Consider the following 20,642-nt stretch of genomic DNA (forward strand, 5'->3'; position numbering starts at 1 on the left):
CCAGTCAGCAAGTTCAAAGATTTCACAGCTAAACTGGGAGTTTGCAGCATTTAAACAAGGAGGAGTGTTAGAATAATGTGTTTAACATCCTGCAAGTTAGCTTTTTCTGTTATTGAATAAGTCTCCATAATTTTAGGGATTTAATAATTCTGTTTTAACCACTGGTTGGTTTGTTACCAGATTTAATTCTTGTTTTTTAGAACAACTTTGTTCATTCTTGTACAACTTTGTTCATTCTTGTACATATACATAGCTTTCCAGCTTTAATATATCATCTCAGTTGATCAATAAAATATTTGTTTTGTTTTAAGACTAACATAATAGAAGATAAAAATAGAAAACAAAAATATTTTGTTCCTTGAAAACAAATAAACCTTGGATAGATGCTCCCAGAACATACCGAAAACACCATAGTTTCTCAAGATTTTCCCAATTACTTATCCAAAGCCACTGCAAAAAAAAAAACCCAAAAATCCACAAACAATCAATGAAAAGTGCATGATTAATTTTCATCCAATAGAAGATAAAAAAGAAAACAGAAAAGGAAGTATTTTGCAAAGTGAGAATTTTGCAGAAGAAACCCCAATGCCATCAAGATTTAACGGGATATGGAGTCCCGATAAAACAACAAATGAATGAGAATTGAAAAAATCAAAAGAGAAAAAAAAATAGCAACATGAACATATAAAAAATGAGCAAAACGTATAGAGGGAAAAAATAAGCATGTTTTCAATCCAAAGTTCAATCTCCTCCACTCTCTTAAACAAAGATCTAGTTTCTCAATCAGTTTTTTTTTCAAATTTAACATTAAGACTCATTTTTTTCTCAATTTTTAATTTAAGTAATATTTTTCAATTTTACCATTTCAAAACTGTTGTAACTGTTCAAGTAGTTACAAAATAATTAAATAAAATAATAAAAGAGAACCAACCACGTGATGTGCAGAAACAAAACTTACCAGATATTGATTTTAAAAAATAAAAAAATATTAATTTTTTTAAAAAAAAGAAAAGCAGTTTTCAAAATCAAATCTCATAAAAATTGTAGTATATTTTGTAACTGCTCAGAAAAATGACAAAATGACTGAAATATCCAAAATAAAATAATAAAATAAATATTGAAATGAGGGTAAAATAGAAAAACAATTTATGTAAAAAGAAAAAACAGTTAAGAGAGGAATCCCCATTATATATAGTTATATATATATATACCAACAAAAAAATGGATCTAAAAACATTGACATATTTAGATAAATTTCTTCGTAATCTTTTGCAAGAGAAGAAGATTAAATAAATAACTTTTTCAGCAAAAAACTAGTTTGTATATAAACTAATTAGAAGAAATTGACATCTTCGTATAAACTAATTTAACTCCAAAAAGAATTGATTTCACTCTTAGTATAGAAAAATTTACCCACAAAACACATCTTCATCAGAGAAGATATGATTTTTTTCCTTACAAAGTATAAAGGCCACTAAAACAAACATATCAGTTGTCCAATATTGAAGTGGAACCTATAATAATCCTTCAACATTTACGAGGAGCACTACACATGATGCATACACCTTGATATGTTATACGTATAGCAGGTTTATTGTGTGTCTCACTATACCTCGATTACCGCATGTTAAATATATACATTTATATTTCAGTAATTTCACCAAAATATACCGACGTACTTTAAAATTTCACGTCGATTCGTGTGTAACTATATATATACACTGAAATGTTAGGAAAAACACTATCTTCTACTTCTGGTGGTTCCTGCTTTGGATTGAAAATACTGTCGTTTTCCACTGGATAAGCCACTGTCGCTGAAACTTCCATCACCCATAGCATCATGAGCGTCAGAAAATTCTGGCATTCGTGATCGCAAGGGTATAAGATAAGAATCATCCTTGGTGTTTTGGGTACGCTGCTGCTCATGGCGTTTCACATTTTCTGATATCTGATGGAAGGTTTTGTTTATCTTTGCAATGCCCCTTTCAACGGGCTCCACCACATGAGAAACTGTGAATTTCATGTCATCGACAATCTGAAACATAAAAGACAGCAGATATCAGACAGTGAGACAGAGATATGACAGGATTTACAGGTCGAGCAGACTCAAGTGTTCATAGCTCACAATTTCGCCACTTCCAACAACAACGTCCCGAACACTTTGGGTAAATTTCATAGGTTTTTCTCTCTCATTAGGAGCTCCCAGCCATGTTCTTGTTGTGCGCTGACAGTCTCGAACCTCTTCAGGGTCTGGAGGCGATCCTAGCGACGCATAGTTGGCCATCACTGCTACATTACGGACACACCTCTCCCCCCTTTTGTAAGGTTCTGCTGGGAAGACATAAAGGTGCACAACAGCAGCCACGCCCATCTATTCACAAATTTTAAGATGGCAAACCGCATGAAAAAGGTCTTCCCAGAACTTCAAAATGATTGAAGACTTGTTTAAGTAAACCACACCCAACTCAAGAATTTATAGTTTAAACATAACCTGACTTAACATAACATGACATATAACATAACATGACATACCAAAGCAGTCACTGGCCACAAAAAAAGGTCCGTAAAATAGAATCGAACATTTAAACGATCATTTAATGTACTGCTGAAGTCCTCGAAAATAGTTTTCCATCATCTTATATGCATGTGCCTCATCAGTCATTCAGGAATCAGGAGCAGCGAGGCAGATATAAATCTATATAACATCTAAACATGTGCATATTGTTGAAGCAAAGCAAAATTTTGAACAAAAACAAAGCTACTTAGAGAGTCATTTATAAATTAAATACAAAGGATATGCATATTCCTTATTCATTCAGATGTTAACAGTTTATAGTTCATTCACTTATTTCAATTATTACCCAGGCGTGTCAATTCTGGTGGGATAGCAGGATGCTGCAATACACTAATGCTAAAAAAAGAAAGAATTATCCGTAATTAAAGGCATTCATGATTACTAATGAAAAGTCATAATATAAAATACGATCACAATAAAGAAAGGAAGACAATTGCATAATAAAAAGAATACACTCAACAAAGAGGGTGTGCGAAAACCCAAATGAAAAAAAAGGAGAAGACCTGTGGGTGCGAGCATTACACAACACAAAATCGAACAGAGACTCTAGACTAACAGGTCGCTGGAAAGAAGTGCATGTTCTGGAAAATGCCAGACTGGGCCACGACTGATGTCAGAGCATAGGATCATGGGGAGGTTGACTTGGTTTGAAACAGAGGTAAGCTATCAAGTGTGTTTTCCATGAATGACGTGTGAATAATCAATCAAGTGTTTCAAACTCAAATGTTTCTGACATCCAAAATGAAGGTGGAAGCACAGAAATGTAAAGAAAGGGTCGAAACAGATACACAATGGACAGACACCTGTAGCAGCCTCATATCACACTTTAAGCAGAAGAAAATGAGGAAATAATAAATAATCTATACCTTTGTATAAAGATACAATTTTTTGTCCTTTATTAAATTAAAATAATTTTATTATGTGATAAAACACATAAATGTACAATCTCAACAATAATTTGCATATCACCTCAACTCAAAAATAATCATTAAATTCTCACACCTTTCCTTATAGATATATTTATTATAATATCTCTTTTAAAATATTATTTTAATAGAAATGCAGATCCGCATGCGCGGGAGTGGATGTGTTTACTTTAACAATAATAATAATAATAATTACAATGTCTCTATGTGCATTCATATACAATACAAATATTGAACAATCTGCTTGACATATATAGAAGGGAAGAAAAATGCAAACTACCTCAAATATCCATACTTGTGGCATGGCCCATGCTTTTCATGCAGTAAAAATGATAATGAATACAGTTCAGATTAATTCAAAACACAAATTCAAATGATAGGAATATACCAGTACACCTTAAAATATAAATATCTACATATTTAACATTGTTGTATCGGAGAAGATAATATACATTATTAGCAGCACAACTAGCTCACCTCTATACAGATGATGTAGTCTGGTATACGTGTTTTCAACTCCTGAGCCAATGATCCCCTAAAAGCTCCCACATAAAATAGAAATGCAACAGCCACACTTTGCCACCATGTCAGGAAGACAATTGACTTAAAAGTTAGAAACTTTGCCAATGGTTTGATTGGTTTCAACTTATCTTTAATAACAGAATAGAACTGTACAAGGCAATATAGGGCCCATGTCTGACTAAAGTTAAGAACTAATGCCAAGTAGGGATACCTGCAAGCACCACAAGTGTGTCAAACTAGAGGGGATAAAAATTACTGCTACCCAACCTTGCACACCCTCACCACAAAAGAGCAAAAGGTATAATCATCAATATTCATCTTTTCAATTGACATACGACTATAAATAACTCTCTATCACTCTGTGTGTGTGTGTGTGTAATTGGAGAAGGCTGGTGAGCAATTTTATCATTACATGTCATCTTCATCATGCATATTGAGAGTTCTTTGTACTTGAAGACCCAAAATTGTTGGCATTAACCCCGAACCAGTTGATCAAACAGACATTTTTATACCATGTTAATAATCAATTCTCAATAAATCTTAAACAATGATTTTCATATCTATAATATTTACACTTGAAATCAAGATCAAGACACAAGATGGTATAATCTTACCCATATTTCCATTCAAACTTCCCCTCTCCATAAACCCCAAAAGATTGGAGAATTGTTGCCAGTACTGCGCATATCATCTTCAGTAGCATCTGCAATGAAGATTTTAGGGAGCAACACGAGAGACATTACTTCGCATAGAAACAGCTAGAGGGAATGGGGGAGGAAGACATTAATATTACAAAATCATACATACATATTGTACAATGCCAATCTTCACAGATTGATAGAACTCAGAGCCTAGATTCCAATCCTTTAAGAAGAGATTTACGGGAAATGGATGCTCTACAACTCCATATGCATATGCTTCTTTCAGAAGAGGAATGCTAGAGTCTGTTAGGTTCATATTTTCCATAAATTGAATAGTTCTGTCCTCACCACCTAAAAGAAAAAAAATATAAATATAGTATTAAAGAGCATTACAGCATAATAAAATTCAACCAATTGTTTTTTTGAAATCTATCACATCCTCTTCTAGTCATGATTTATAACATTCAGGTCTCAAAATTTGAAGAAGCTTGAAAATTGAGGGAAGGAGAAGCGGAAAATTCCACTAAAAGATCTAGTCGTTTGGCACATTTGGAAAATATATCCACACAAAAATAACAGGTACAGTTAATGAAATCTTATGGGCATACAATGAATTTGGCATACCTAAGCAAGCTATCAAATATCTCTCAAAGCAGTATAATGCAAAAGCTTCATAGCATTCCCGGATAATTTCACTGTTAAATGCTGCATCAGAATCCAATACTGACAAAAACTGCACCATACAAACATCAGTACTTAAGAATGAAGTATTACATTCTATTCAAAAACAGAAATATAAATAGAAAGATTAAGAACTAGATTATGTACATCTGGAAGAAATGGTAATACTAATGCTTCATGCAAACTCAATGCAGATAGTCATTGTACAAAATGAAGCCAAGATTTTCTAAAATTTGTATTACCAGTTGGAGAACAGGATGTGGGAGTGTATTTATGAAAATAAAGGAAGTAGTTGTTCATTTAACCAAGTCCCCCATAAAGATGCAAGAAAACGATTCAAAAGGGAAACAATGGAAGTGAGCTGCATCTCTCTGGGACACAGAATTGTTCAATTCTTGATGGGGCCATACTGTTTTTCCCCCAGCTTGAAGGGAGTTAGGATCCTGGAGTAGGCTGCTCTCACCCATGGCATGACATGGCCACCCAAAAGATCCAAGTGTTTTCTTTTAGTTTGACAGTAAAATAAACTGATGCACTAAGTGTCTGTTTAGTAGAGTAGAAAGAAATAGGATGGATGAAAATTAAAAAAAAAGGTGAATCTAAATAGCTAAGAAATAAAGTGAAATTAAAGGAGAAACATAGGAAAGAGATGGGAAAAACATAAATAGATAAATGAAAATAGGTGAGAAATAGTACAATGAATTCCATCATTTTAAAAAAATGTTTCCACTCTTTTTTCTCTCACACAAAAATACCACACTTAATTCCAGCCTTTCTTCCCCTTACATTTCCTCAAACCAAATAGAGGTTACACTTTCCATGACTAAATAGTTCTTTCTATATGTAAAAAGCGAAGACAATTAATCCTGAAGCTGAAAAGGTAAAGTAACTAAACAACATGCATTGTGTTATACTCCAGAATTTCCAATGAAGCAGAATGTCATAGATCCCAATTCTGGAATTAACCAGAACTAACGTTCAAAACTGATAACACAGGCTTCTCCTCTAACAAAGAGTTTCCTCCTTCAGAAACAATGAAAAACAACACACCCAACCTAATTGATCTCCTTTCCTATATCTATATTTCACAAATAACTGCTACTTTTAAAAAACAACTGCCTATTTCCACTGATACTTAACAATAACTGCTACCTGTGAGTTTATTTTTGTTGATACTAACTGCTCTATTTAAAAAACTGTCATACATAAATAACAACTGTCTTATTTTTTTCTAACATAAACCTTCAATGGAATAATAGTAAGTTCCAACCTACTCCCATGAGCTAGCAACTAAGTTTATCCAAACATGTAAATCAAAAACAAGTGGCAAGATGAAAAATATACAACAAAAAGGAAAACATGGATGCTTCTTCACAAGAATAAATGCCATAAACCCAAGTATAAAATGTAATAAAAGGAGAACAGTAAGTATTATGCAATTTAGTTAGTGTCTCTTACTGATTCCAATGCATAAACAGGAACCATTAAAATGATACCAATCAAAAACTTCTGTTCCTGTAAAGTGAATATTGGAAGATAAAAAAGATAATTAGCTATAGACAATATTACAAAAGGAAAAACACTGAGGTGAAATAGGAAGTCAGTTAAAAATGAAAACAGGATGCACCTCAGGCTGATTATAGGCGGCTAAATGCTCAAATACTAAATACATGGAGAGAACAAGAGCAGCAACTACAAATATACTTGCACTGAAGACGGTCAAACTCACAGTTCCTCTGGTCTCCGAACCTATGTTTTGGAGCCACATATTCCCTTCTCTTCCAGTAGATGCAACTGGGATAAAAAGAAATATGGAAAAACACAAAATACCCATCAAACCCATTCGATAGAAACTTGTAATTGGTACTAGTCACAAATGGGGTGTCATTCATGACATTCACATGTACGTATGATTCACTCCAAGAGTCTATGCTCCCACGGAAGCTTTTATCTTATCTACTTTCCCTCTCTCCTTGTCTAGGTATAACAGCAATTCCTCAAATTCAATAGGTTAATGCAGAACTAACACATTGCACCAACAATTGACTACAGTTCTTGCTTTTTATTCACACGGAAAATCCAAAACGAGATCGCACAAGAATCCTGCATTGACAATCATGTTGATTAATGATTAACAAAAGGTAAAACAAAAAACATTACAAATTTTAAAAATCTCAAAACTCTGTGCTTCAAGGCAGGTACTGGTAGTTTAATAAGCTAGTGCATATATGTATAATCTTCAACAGAGGTAAACAAACAGAAACATAAAACCTTCAATGTTACAACGTCAGTTTCAAAAATATACATTTATGACCGATAAGGTGTGTTAAATAACGAAATTAATTATTCATCATCAATGAAAGGTCAAAACCCTAGGCTTTAGAAAACAAACTACTTACTGCATTAGAAACAGAAGAAAGATAACGAAGCAATGTAAAATCCATCGAAAGAGAATGAAGAAGAGAGTTCAAACCTGTTCTCTCGACTCTTTTTCCTTTTTCTTTTTCCGCGAAAAAGGAGAGGAAAAAGGAAGATGGTGCTTTTTACCAAAATAAAACGCGATTTTGCCTTCGCAATTGGAAAACAATATTACAAAAATTGCTAAACTCGAGGAAAAATATATATAATTATTTCTGGAATTTGGGCGATAAGGGCAACGACATCACGATAAAATGTTATTATATTAATTTTGTCTTCAAATATTATCCATTTTGTTTGTGTATGTAAATTTTTTATTTGGTATTTATAAAAGACGATAGGGTGGGCCTTGGCTTAAGGAGAGTGAAATAGGTGTTTTTTAATTCGTCGTTACTTCATTTTGATATGTCTATCTAGTTTAACTTGTTTAACTGGTGAGTAAATTTTGAATGATGGAAATATATAATAATATTATAATTTATATTATTATTACTAATAAATCAAATTAAATTATTAATTATAATAAAATAATTTAATATGTATAATATTTATTAATTTGTCTTATTAGAAACATTAATTAATTAATTAAAAATTTAAAAATATTTATATAATTAAATATGCTTTAAAATATGTATATATATAAAGTAAATTTTAAAAATACAAAATTTTGAAAAAAATTGACAAGTCTTTTCGTAATCCGTGGAACAAAATAAAATTTTTAACTCACTTTATTACACTATTTTTTGGAAATTTTTGCAAGGTGAAATAATTTTTCTCCCTTTTTACCAAATGCCGAAAAAATTATGAATATGAAATAGTCGTATAAATTTAATATAATTTTTTTAAGAAAAATTGTGTTTTACACAATTTTAGTTACATTGATACAATTTTACTTGTGAAGAGTCATGTCATATTGAAATGACTTTTTCGTATCAATAACTTTTTCAAACACAATTTCATTTTAATGAAGAAAATGAAAGAAATTATACGATTTTTATAAAATAATCGTTTTGTAGTCAATTGATGAGTTACTTGACTCCTTTTTCACTCTTAATTTTTGTATTTATAATTTAAGTCTTTTTAATGAGTTTATATGTTTCTTTTAAATGGAGTTTGGATGAAGAAAGCAACCAACTCACAATTAAATATTTTAAATTTAAATATATTTTTACCCCAAGCATTTAGTTTTACTTTCCCGTTAAAGGTTTGTTAGTTTTAGTTGTCTTATATATTTTTTACCAAGTCTTTATCATCATGTTCAACATTAAAAATGAAATTGATGATGAAAATAATAAAGAATATTTAAACAAAATTTTTAATTCATAAACATTTTTTTTAAGGAATGCAACAAGCATTTATTAACTTTTGCCTAGATATTCTTCGTATTTATTTTCAACAATTTGATTTTTTGTCATCTTTTTTATTAACATTGTATATATGTATATATTATAGATACTGAATATTGAAAATATGTATATGTATACTTTAAGTATCAATGTAATTGATGGAACAAATTTAATAACTTCTGTAGTTTTTAATAAGGATGACACCATCCTGCTAAAAAAAATTCTTAGAGATCTCTGAATCTCACAATAAGCTTAAGTGTCAACTAATTTTCTTCTATTTTTTTAAATTTTTATTTAATCTTAATTAGATAATGTTTAGGGATTAAATGACCTAAATAATATTTATGGATTTAGAACACTACGTCTAGTCATATTTTAAAGGAGTTTACCGTTTTGATGGATAAGACTATTTTTTTCAAAGTTGAGTGTAAAAATATCAAATTTTTAGATTTGAGCAATCATTTATGCTTTGTTTGGATTGAGGGGGGATTTGTGGGGAGGGAAGAGAGTGGATTAGAGGGGATGTGTGAGGATGTTTGAATTGAGGGATGATAGAGTGGATTTATGAGAATGATTTATTGAAATTTGTTAGTGATGTTAAAAGATAATTTAGAAATTATTTTAAAGGTGTAAAATGTAAATTTACAAATTTATCCTTGTCATTAAAAAATATTTTAATAATGAATTAAGATATATTTTTTTTTGTGTAAGTTTGAGTTAATTGTTTTTTTGCAATATATAATATTTATAATTACTCTTATTTTGTAATAAAAATAATTTTGTGTTAAGTTCAAATAAATTTATTAAATATATTAAAATTTATGAAAGTAATATTTATTTTTATATACATTTGTTATTTTATATAATTATATATGTTTTGTTGATATTATCATTTTATTTTATTATTTTTATTATTTATAATTATATGTTGTTATTAATAGTATAATTAAATATATTTGAAATTATTAAATAAATTTATGTAATATTTAATTTTTCATATTGTATATTGTATGTATATAATTATATTAATAATTATAATAGTACTAAAATAAATAATACTATTAATATTTTGAATAATTATATATTTTAAAAATAATGTACAATTTAAACATAGTAGCACAATAAAATTCACATATTTTCATAAATATTATGAAATATTAACTACCAACATGAAAAAAATTATATTTTATTTTTTATGTATAATTTTTTCTCTCAATTTGTATCCAATAAAAAAAAATAATAACAACTTTCGTTTATCATTAATAAACATTAGATTAACATGAAATAGTCGGTGAATAAAATAAATAAATGAAGTCATTAAATTAGAATCCTAAATGATGTTGTGCCATGAAAATTTAAAAAAATTACAAATATAATAATGTCCAATAACGCATTAAATTTAACTGACAATCAAAATAAGTTCAACATAAAAAATAATAATAACACAATAAAAATACAATTAATGTTCTTCATTGAGTTTAAGTTGGTGAAGTGTATCTTCGATTCGGTCCAAACGTATGTGGATAGTGTTGATATTTTCCTGCATATTTTGAATTCCCTCCCAAATTTGTGTTAACATTGCCGAATCATGGGGGATTTGGGGTTGAGGAGGACCGTCTGCAACATGAGGCAGTGGAATGTCTTCGTGTTCTTGTTCATGTTCATCGTTAGGCCTTCCAAGTTGCCACACACCATTGACCTCAAAGATATTCATTTTCTTCATGGTTTTTTTCCCGAAGAAGTTATTTCACCCTAACGTGATTGATGACTCTCCCATCAAGTTCATGCCATATAGCAACATGAGGTATGTGATTAAACAACCATATGGAAGAGGCATATCATTGTCACGACATTTTATCATATGTTGCATGATATAATGAGACCAATTAATCATCACATTACTTTTTAGGCACCATAACATGAAAACATCTTCATGAACCAACTGTGAGAAGTTGCTCCCCCGAGGACACAACATGTGCACCCATGTGTAATGAAGTAGTCTATCATTCATAGTTAAACTACCTACGTTTCTTATATTTTGGTCGTGCACCTCTTCTCTTGTCATGGTTAATAGGGCTTGTTGACGATCAAAATGTATGTCCTCAGGGATGGTACCAGGGGTTAACAAAGACCATCATATTTCAGATTCGCCACGTTCATCCAATCCCTATGTCTAATTATAATCTTGTGGGTGTCAATCTAAGTAGCAAGGTAACCATGTGTCGTTAGATGGAGATTTGAATAAAAAAACCCTAACCATATCCTCATAATATGGTAGTTTTATACTAAGAAAGTTTTGCAATCCTTGGAAGTTCAAATATTCTTGAAACTGAAAACCAGATGTGGCAAAAAATGGGAAATCTAAGACTTTTGGAGGTATGACTGGTCTTCCATGAAATTTTTTCTCAAATGCAACCATCTGACGTTTGGTTTGGAAATACCGGGAATAATCTAAAACACCCTCTCTCCTTTGTAATGGGATCATAGGAACTTCATCATCATTTCGTCCGCTTTTACCCTTACCCTTGGGCATTTTTTGTCTCTTCGTGGATGAAGATGCCATCGATAAAGAAATTCTAACCTATGATGAAAATGTTACGAAACAATGACAAAATAATAGTATATTAGAAAATATCCTCACACATAAATTTCAAATGAAAAACAGTTCAACAATAATAATATTAGAAGTCAAATAAGAAGTTCAATGTATGTCTTAAATTAAAAGTAGATGCAATTAAATTACAAATTGAAGAACATAAAAATATAATTAAACATAATTTATTGACGTCGAGTCATGATGTTAAACAATTTTGCCACTCTTCGCTCTTTCGGCATACTAAATACTCGCATCGCAATAGCTGGATTTTCACAGAGAAAGTTATAGCATTGGTCCATGACTGATTCATCTTGAATATTTAGATCAATTAGCATCCACCATGGGGCCTTTTCTCTTTGATCCCCTACATGACGATGTCCCACCGTATTGCTGAGAGGGCGCAGATGGAGTATTACTTGGACTGTCTGTTGATTGAACATGCGCTACAAGTGAGCATGGAAGTTCGTGGTCTGCAACATTAAACTCTGGCGGCTCAAGTATGTAGTCCATGTTATGATGGCCTAGGTCCACACTTAAATTTTCTGTGTGCACCTGTCTAGATGCCAATCGGGTTGTCCTTTGACCACTTCCAATGGCCTTGTCGTTTGGTCACAACTCCTCCATAAGATTGTAGTGCCGAATGGATTTGGCACACCACTTATCAGCAGATGGTTTCGCCTACAAAAAGTCGGGTGTTATTATAATAACAAATTATGGGATATTGTCATCTATAATTATTGGATATTGTCATCTTTAATTACTTTACCTGAATCAAGTTTTCCCAGACTTCGTCCTCGGTCTCAAAAAAATTTGTGGCTTGATTTCCAACCAAAACCACTAAGACCACTAAATAGGTCGTGGACCTCCCGCCACCTGTCCTTCAAACATTTTTGTCTGTTCTTTACATTATTTTTCATAATGGTAGGGAGTCCGACCTCGTGTAATGCAAGTACACTGTTGTTATATCCTTGAGTCGTCCAACTGCCATCGATTCTTGACCCTTGTCGTGCCTCGTCCACCATGGCATTAAGCAAGATAAAATCCATATCCATGGTCCACTTTGTTGTCTTTGTGAATCCAATGGATGAACATAGTTGAACACTTTTACTACGATCCATCTAAACAAGCATTATGAAAGTTAGGACCAAATAGGGTAAGCATAATATAAAACAACATTTAGTACAATATCAATTGTTTACATAATCTTGCCACATTTCATTTGCTATAGTGTCCCTAATGTGTGAACCTAGTCTATGATCATCGTCACAGACTTGAGAAGCTGAAACTTGTATATCTTGTTGCAACAATTCACCATCCACTTCTTCTATTAAAGAGTCATCATTGTTCACCCCGCGAAGAAAGTTATGCAAAATACAACAAGCTAAAATAATATTTGTCATGGTATGCAAATCGTAATGTGGCTCGGTCCCACTAGCTACAATTGGGAAACGTTTTTTCATGACACCAAATGTCCTTTCAATTACATTTCTAAGCGACGAATGGCGATGATTAAACAATTCTCTTGAATCCTGTGGTCCTCTTCGAGAATACTCTTTCAAGTGGTATCTAACCCCACGATAAGGTGTTAATATTTGTGCTTTTAACATAAAACCTACATCGCCAAGATAATATTTTCCTACAAACATTCCAAGGAAACATCCATTAGTTATGTATATTATCACCTTTGTATCTATTTGTTATGAATTCTCAAACACCTTAAACTTGCCTTTTGGAATAACCAAAGGATCCTCTCCTATGAAAGCCTCCTTTAATATCCTCGAATTTGAGGCTGTTCCTTCCCACCCGGCTAGAAAATACGTGAATTTCATATCCAAATCACAAGTTGTGAATACGTTTTGAGTTGGCCAATCTTTTCTTCCTCTGAAACGAGGTGCATCAGCATGTGAGACCTTCACACGTACATGAGTGTCATCAATGACCCCTAAACAATCCTAATGGTAACCAAAATTTCATGTATAAAAAAATACAAATACAAAAGAGATTATGAGAATTGTAAAGGAAATTTGTAATAAACAAACCTTAAAGTACGAGAAAAATCGATTATTGTGTAAGATTTGGGGTTGGACATCAATACCATCTGCTTGCTTTATGAATTGTCCTTCCAACATCAAAATTGCATTTAATACGTTGTGAAAATGACGAGAAACTATTTCTCCAGACTGATGAAAAAAAAACGAAAAACTTCGATTCTTGACGTTATGTCCAATAATATGAAAAAATTTAGCAACTTGTTCTTCAACTATTGAACGATATGCATCCTTAACAACTTCGGTTGCCCTAATCCGTTCACATAATTGAATGAAAGCTTCTGGTCCCATGCGAATAATGTCACGAGAATGTTCGGTGTGCACCAAATACTCCATCAATTCTTGTCTACGACGCTCTTTTCTTGGTTCAAACTCAGTAATAGAGTTCGTTGTATCACTTAACATACGCAACAAATTCAAATCAAAAGCAATGATGCAAAGAATCATCACTGATATAAGTTGAGTATTTCTTTTCAATTGTTCTTGTATTTTTGAAATTAGATTCATGTTCGCACGAGTAAGATTGTATCCTCAAATTTTTGCATGTCTTCATCGTCCCAAAGTGGTTTCCAATTGTTCTCGTTATCCATGTAATCTTGACCTTGTCATTCACAACCATAAAATAGTTTATGGATACACGTGAAATAGTTTATGTTACGAATAACTCTAACCACTTTAAGTTAGAGTTGTTGTAATAACATTAGAGTTAGGATTAAGATTATGTGAAGAATACTAATAGGGATAACATGTACTTTAATCCTTATAATTAAATCTATACACAACTAATACCACTACCAATAATAAAAAGAAGTAAACACATAATAATAAAAAATTTAAAAAAGTAAACATATAATAATAAAAAATATAAAAACAGTAACAACAAACACATAATAATAAAAATATAAATATAATTGTAAAAATTAAAAACAGTAAATACATAAAATAAAAAATTAAACAGTAAAGAAATAATAATAAAAAATATAAAAACATTAAACAAATAATAAAAAATATAAAAACAGTAAACACATAATATAAAAGAATATAAATACATTTATAAAAAAAAATTGTAAACACATAATTAAAAAATGTAAATACATTTATAAAAATTAAAAAAGTAAACACATAATTAAAAAGTAAAAAACTGTAAATATATTTATAAAAATTAGAAACAACTATCACATAAAAAATTAAACAAAACACTATAAACCTAAGAAAAAAAATTAAATACAATTACTAAAATTAAAAACAGTAAACACATAAAAAAACTAAACAATTTCTTGTTTTTAAAAAGATTAAAAACAATAAACACATAATAACAAAAAAAAAATATATATATATATATAAAGAAATAGTAAATACATAAAATAAAACAAAAAGAAAGTGTAGATCCATTTATAAAAATTAAATACAGTAAACACATAATAAAAAAACAAATAAAAGTCTAAATAAAAATCTAAAAAAATGCAAATTCAATTATTAAGATTAAAAACAGTAAACATATAAAAAAAAATTAAACAGTATCTTGTTAATAAAAACAAATAAAAACAATAAAGACATACTAAATATATATATATATATATATATATAAATTTATAAAATCAAAAACAATAAAAATAAAAAACTAAACAGTAAACACAAAATAATAAAAAATATAAAAACAGTAAAAAAATAAGAAGAAGAAAATATAAATAAATTTTTAAAATTTAAAAACAATAAACACATAAATTTTTTTAAATACATTTATAAAAATTAAAAATACATAAAAAAATAAACAAAACAGTAAATACCTAAAAAAAACTGTAAACAACAATTATTAAAATTAAAAATGATAAACACCTAAAAAAAAACACGTAACATAAAAAGACGTAATAATAAAAAAAATTAAAAAAATTAAACACCTAATAATATAAAAAATAAAAACATTAAAATCATAAAATAAAAAACTACACAATAAACATAATAGTAAAGAAAAATAAATACATTCATAAAAATCTGAAAAAAAAAACGGTAAACAAGAAAATAAACTCAACAATAAACCCATAAAAGAATATAAATATATTTATTAAAAACAATAACAGTAAATATATAGAAAATAAATGTGAATATATTTTTAAAAATTAAAAAAGTAACAGCACATCATAAAAGAAACTGTAAATATATTTAGACAAAAAAATTAAAAACTTACTTGAAGGTGAAGATAGGGATGGCAAAGCGGGGCGGGCCGGCCCGCGATCCGCAGGTAAAAAACGCGGGGCGGGCTAACCTTTTCAACCTGCTAACCCGCATTAGCCCGCGGTTCGCGCGGGCCAGCAGCGGAGCGGGGCGGGCTGGCCCGCTAACCCGCAAGAAAAAAAATGTCATTGTTTTAATGTGTGCAGATGACGGGGAAGATTACAATTATGAAAAAATAGATGAAAGTTCTTTTAAGGACATCCAATGTTATTGAAATGGAAGAATGTCAATAATGTTTATGTTTAATGTTTTTGAATTAATGTTTATGTTTATATTTAATATTTTGGAATTAAGTATGTTTAATGTTTTGAAAGTGGAAGAATAGTGATATTTGATATTTATCTTAATGTTTAATTTTTTGATGTTTGACTATGTTTGAAAAGGAAGAAAAAAAAATTTTGGATTTGATAGTAACAAATATATAGGTTTAATTTGACAAATTTTTAAGAACAAAATGTAAAAAAAAATATTTAATTTAAAAAAAAACGCGGGCTAGCCCGTAAACCCGTGGGCCAGCTCTTATGCGGGGCGGGCCAACCCGGCCTGCATTTTTGTGGGCCAAGTGCGGGACGGGCTGGCCCGCTTTGCCACCCCTAGGTGAAGAGCACAAGAAGAAGTACGGGAAAGAAGATGAAGAAGCAATGTGATGAAGAGAATTTGAAAAAAAAAAAATACATAACAGAATCCAACATTTTTCTCACACAAGGGAGAATCGATTCTCCTTCTCCCTTCAAAAACCACAGAATCGATTCTCCCAAATCACTTATATAGAAAATCGATTATGCATCTTTTGGAAAAATTTAAAATCAATTATGCACCATCCAACTATATGGAAAATCGATTCTACATCATATACAAAGATAAGGAAAATCGATTCTACAGCATGTACAGAGATAAGGAAATCGATTCTATAGCATCTACAATGATAGGAAAATCGATTTTGGAAAAAGATGGAGACAAATCAGTGCGCAAAACAGTGAGTTTTACCTTGCTCAAACCAATTCTCTCTCGTTTTCTTGTTCTGGGCACAACACAACAATCAAACCTAATCTCATTTATAGCAAACACAACTATAGTTTCACATTCACGGGTCTACCAATTTAGTCAAGATTCTTCTGCAAGGTAGCATTGGAGAGTCTAATGAAAAGAAAAGTCATTGGCTGAGAACTGTGCACCACAGTAAACTCATTCACATGTGCACAAAGGATAGGAAAGTAAAATGTTATGTCTATGGTCTTTGCCACCTGTAATCCTCTCAACTCTTCTCACTTTTGTGAAGAGGAGAAAAAATTCCCACTCCGCTCTCCCATCCACGCCCATGCCTTCAAATAAACCGATCCAAACATGAATTGCACCCGTTTGCCCCTCCCTCCTCCTTGGTCACACCCGGAAACAAACAATGCCTTAGAGTTAAAAAAAGTTAGTATTAATGTCAATATCATTCAAAAGTTCAATGATAGAGGCATGAGTATTGTGGTATGTACTTTATTATCTGGGTATTTGATTGTTTTATTTATTTTTTATATCTTTGTCGTTGACATGAATTTTGATATAGATATTAATGATGTTCTTTGGAAGGATGTGTAGTGTGAAAATGGAGAATTCTGCAAAATAAAACATAAAATCAATTATGGTTCCTATGTTTGAATTGCAGAGGTATTCTTTGATTGCATTAAACTATTCTTTCTCCAAACCATCACAAGTTTGTATAATCTAATTTTCTGTAGTTATGTTTTCAAGATTTGTTAACTAGGTTTTCAAGATTTCTTAACTAGGTTTTGAGCAATGATGTGGAGTCACACCACTTAAAAGAGAATGTGGTACTACTTTCCACACAACAGAGGATGACTTTCCCTTGAAGACCATTAGAAAAAGTATTAGAATTGAGAAGTGAGAGGTGTAAGTTGAAAGTGTATATGTGAATTGTTAGATCATGTAATATTTAGAAACAAGTTATAATAAACTCTGTAATATAATTCAGTAGTTGTATTTTATGATATGTATTAACAACATTTTATGATAACATTTTAATGTAATGTTTTCTATTACATTGTTCAACGTGTTCTACAAATGTAGGTTCCTATAATAACTTTAATAGTTTATAATTTCATTTCTACTTTTTTACCGATCATTCAGTGACTTATTTCAAATGTGTTGACATAATTTCATGTGCTCAACACCAATTTTCTACCAGTTATAGAAAAACAACTAAAGTTCTTACCAATGATAGATTTTATACTACTTAATTTTTTTATTTATTCACGTGTTTTTTAAATTATTAATATTATTAATATTCTTCTTATTATTACTTATCTATGAATTGTGTGTTGAGTTTTGTTCGAAACAGACATGTTTCCTATAGTGTTAAATGATAATTTGTTGAGTTACAAAATAATCAAATCTGATAATTCTTTCAATTATTGAGGTTGGTTTCAACATTTATATTTAAACAAAAATAAATTCTTCTGAGTCATTTTTATTTTTTAACTCATGATTTGCTAACTTATTAGAAATGTGTTGACATAATAATATGTTACACTAAATTCTTGCCAGCTATAGAAAACCATCTTAAGTTTTTAGCAATAACAAAATTTGATTATTTAGTATTTTTTCTTACATTGTTCAGTTTAATTTAGGTAGGCATGTATATTATTGTAATAAGTTTAATAGTTTATGGTTTCATTTTTATGGATTAACTGATCATTTCGTGGCTTATTACAAATATATTTTGAAATAATTTCTTTATATGTCATTATTGTGTTTGTTATTATGATTATTATTTACAAATTCTATGTTGGATTTTATTGAAAATTAAAAGGTTTTCTACAACATTTAAATGGAAAAGTCACCGGTGTAAGTGGAAAGTATTTATGTGAATTGTTGGATTGGGTAATAGATAAGACCAAGTTATAATGAACTCTTTAATGTCTTTCAATAGTTGTATTTTGTGATATGTATTGTCAAAAATTTTTTCCAGTTAAAAAAAAACACAAAGTTTTTAGTAATGATAGATTTTACACTATTTAATTATTTTATTTAATCGTGTTTTATAAATTATTATTATTATTATTATTATTACTTACGTATGAATTGTTTGTTGGATTTTATTTGAAACGTGAAGGTTTTTTGTAGTGTTAAATGATAATATATTGAATTACAAAAATGTCAAATTTGTTTACTCTCTTTCAAATATCGATGTATGTTCCAACATTTATATTTAAACAAAAATAAATTCTTTTGAAGCTTTTGCATCATTTTTATTTTTTAATTAATGATGTGTTGACTTATTAGAAATGTGTCTACAAAATACTAAGTTGTCAACACTAAATTATTGTTAGCTATAAAAAATCACATTAAGATTTTAGCAATGACAAAATTTCATTATTTAATGTTTTGTCTTACATTGTCTTAGACAAGTAGGTTATTCTAATAAGTTTAATAGTTTATGGTTTCATTTTTATGGATTAACTAATCATTTGCTAACTTATTACAAATGTGCTCACATGATTTCTTTCATTATTATGATTGTTATTATTATTTATAAATTTTATGCTGGGTTTTATTGGAAATTGAAAGGTTTCCTGCAATGTTAAATGATAATTTGTTCACAAATTTTCTTAATGAGGTATGTTCCAATATTTCAATTTTAAAAAAAGACTAACACTAGTGCAAAAAAAGACTTTTTATGACGGTTCTACAGGACTTTTTATGATGGTTCTGATGAGAACATAGAATCAGGAGTTATAAAAACTCTATAATTTATATGTCATTTAAAAAACTGACATGGTAAGTTAACTTACTATGACTATTGTCTATGAACTATTATAAAATGTACAAAATACCTATCATAATATGTTCAGACAAAACTTTCTATGACTGTTATTTCTACAACTGTCATAGAAAATACAACTTACTATGATGGTTCTATACAAAACCGTCATAGTAAGTGGTTTTCTATGACTAATATTCTTACACCTGTCATAGTAAATAAGACTTTTTATGTCATCTATTGCAATAATCGTCATAATAAGTTTATTTTTTAAAAAAACATTTTTTGCATTCATTAATAATAATCATCTATATATCAATCTTATCTAGACAATTGCATACAATTTTCAAACAAAATCATTCATTGATCAATTTTCCCTATTCATAAATAAATATAAGATTCAATTATATATTTAACTAAACAATATAAGAGCTTCATTCCTACTATCATAGCATATTTTAATTTGTAATATATAAATATATGTTAATTTAAAACATGAGTGTTTAACAGTCAATTGGAAACTTTTGAGATTATAAAATTATAGAACAAAGATCAATACAAATAAACCTAAAACTACTAATTGGTACACGTAAACTTAACCAAAGAACTTTAGTAATAATATTAAATATATACTTTTGTTTAAAAGAAATAAGGAACTTTAGTCGAAGTATTAAATTATTCACATTTTTTTTATGATTTTGATATACTGAAGTCTAATTAGCTATTTATATCATAAATTATAGTTTTTATAATTTATTTTATATTTTTAACGTATTTCACAATTTGTTTAATAATTTATCATAAACAAAGGTACACAACCTTCCTCAATCTGTTTCAAATCATCAACAAGCATCTCATAGTGTCTTTTCACTTCTTCCACTGTTTTCC

General features: G+C 29.8%; 2 protein-coding genes across 5 annotated transcripts; both read right to left on the reverse strand.

Moving 5' to 3' along the window:
* Nucleotides 1-1,492: 1,492 nt before the first annotated feature.
* On the reverse strand, nt 1,493-8,062 carry LOC137813529 (protein LAZ1 homolog 1-like). 4 transcript variants are annotated; one of them, XR_011081440.1, is made up of 10 exons: nt 7,819-8,062; nt 6,973-7,448; nt 6,804-6,860; nt 5,289-5,397; nt 4,831-5,015; nt 4,638-4,726; nt 3,979-4,234; nt 3,782-3,813; nt 2,126-2,371; nt 1,493-2,035 (listed from the first exon to the last, which is right to left on the reverse strand). XR_011081440.1 is itself a non-coding variant. In XM_068615848.1 (9 exons), the coding sequence occupies exons 2-9, from the start codon at nt 7,186-7,188 to the stop codon at nt 1,742-1,744; spliced, it is 1,452 nt and encodes a 483-aa protein (XP_068471949.1). In that variant the 5' UTR covers nt 7,189-7,448; nt 7,819-8,062; the 3' UTR covers nt 1,493-1,741. The 4 variants fall into 4 exon arrangements, 2 of the variants coding, with proteins under 2 accessions (XP_068471949.1, XP_068471950.1); XR_011081441.1 differs by lacking the exon at nt 3,782-3,813 and having other exon boundaries at nt 2,126-2,422; XM_068615848.1 differs by lacking the exon at nt 3,782-3,813.
* A 4,252-nt stretch (nt 8,063-12,314) lies between these two features.
* On the reverse strand, nt 12,315-14,200 carry LOC137815496 (uncharacterized). The gene is made up of 5 exons (XM_068618612.1): nt 13,745-14,200; nt 13,432-13,657; nt 12,905-13,341; nt 12,659-12,823; nt 12,315-12,383 (listed from the first exon to the last, which is right to left on the reverse strand). The coding sequence occupies exons 1-5, from the start codon at nt 14,198-14,200 to the stop codon at nt 12,315-12,317; spliced, it is 1,353 nt and encodes a 450-aa protein (XP_068474713.1).
* Between the last annotated feature and the right edge of the window lie 6,442 nt (nt 14,201-20,642).

This window comes from Phaseolus vulgaris, chromosome 1 (assembly GCF_000499845.2).
Source record: "Phaseolus vulgaris cultivar G19833 chromosome 1, P. vulgaris v2.0, whole genome shotgun sequence".
NCBI classification, from domain to species: domain Eukaryota; kingdom Viridiplantae; phylum Streptophyta; class Magnoliopsida; order Fabales; family Fabaceae; genus Phaseolus; species Phaseolus vulgaris.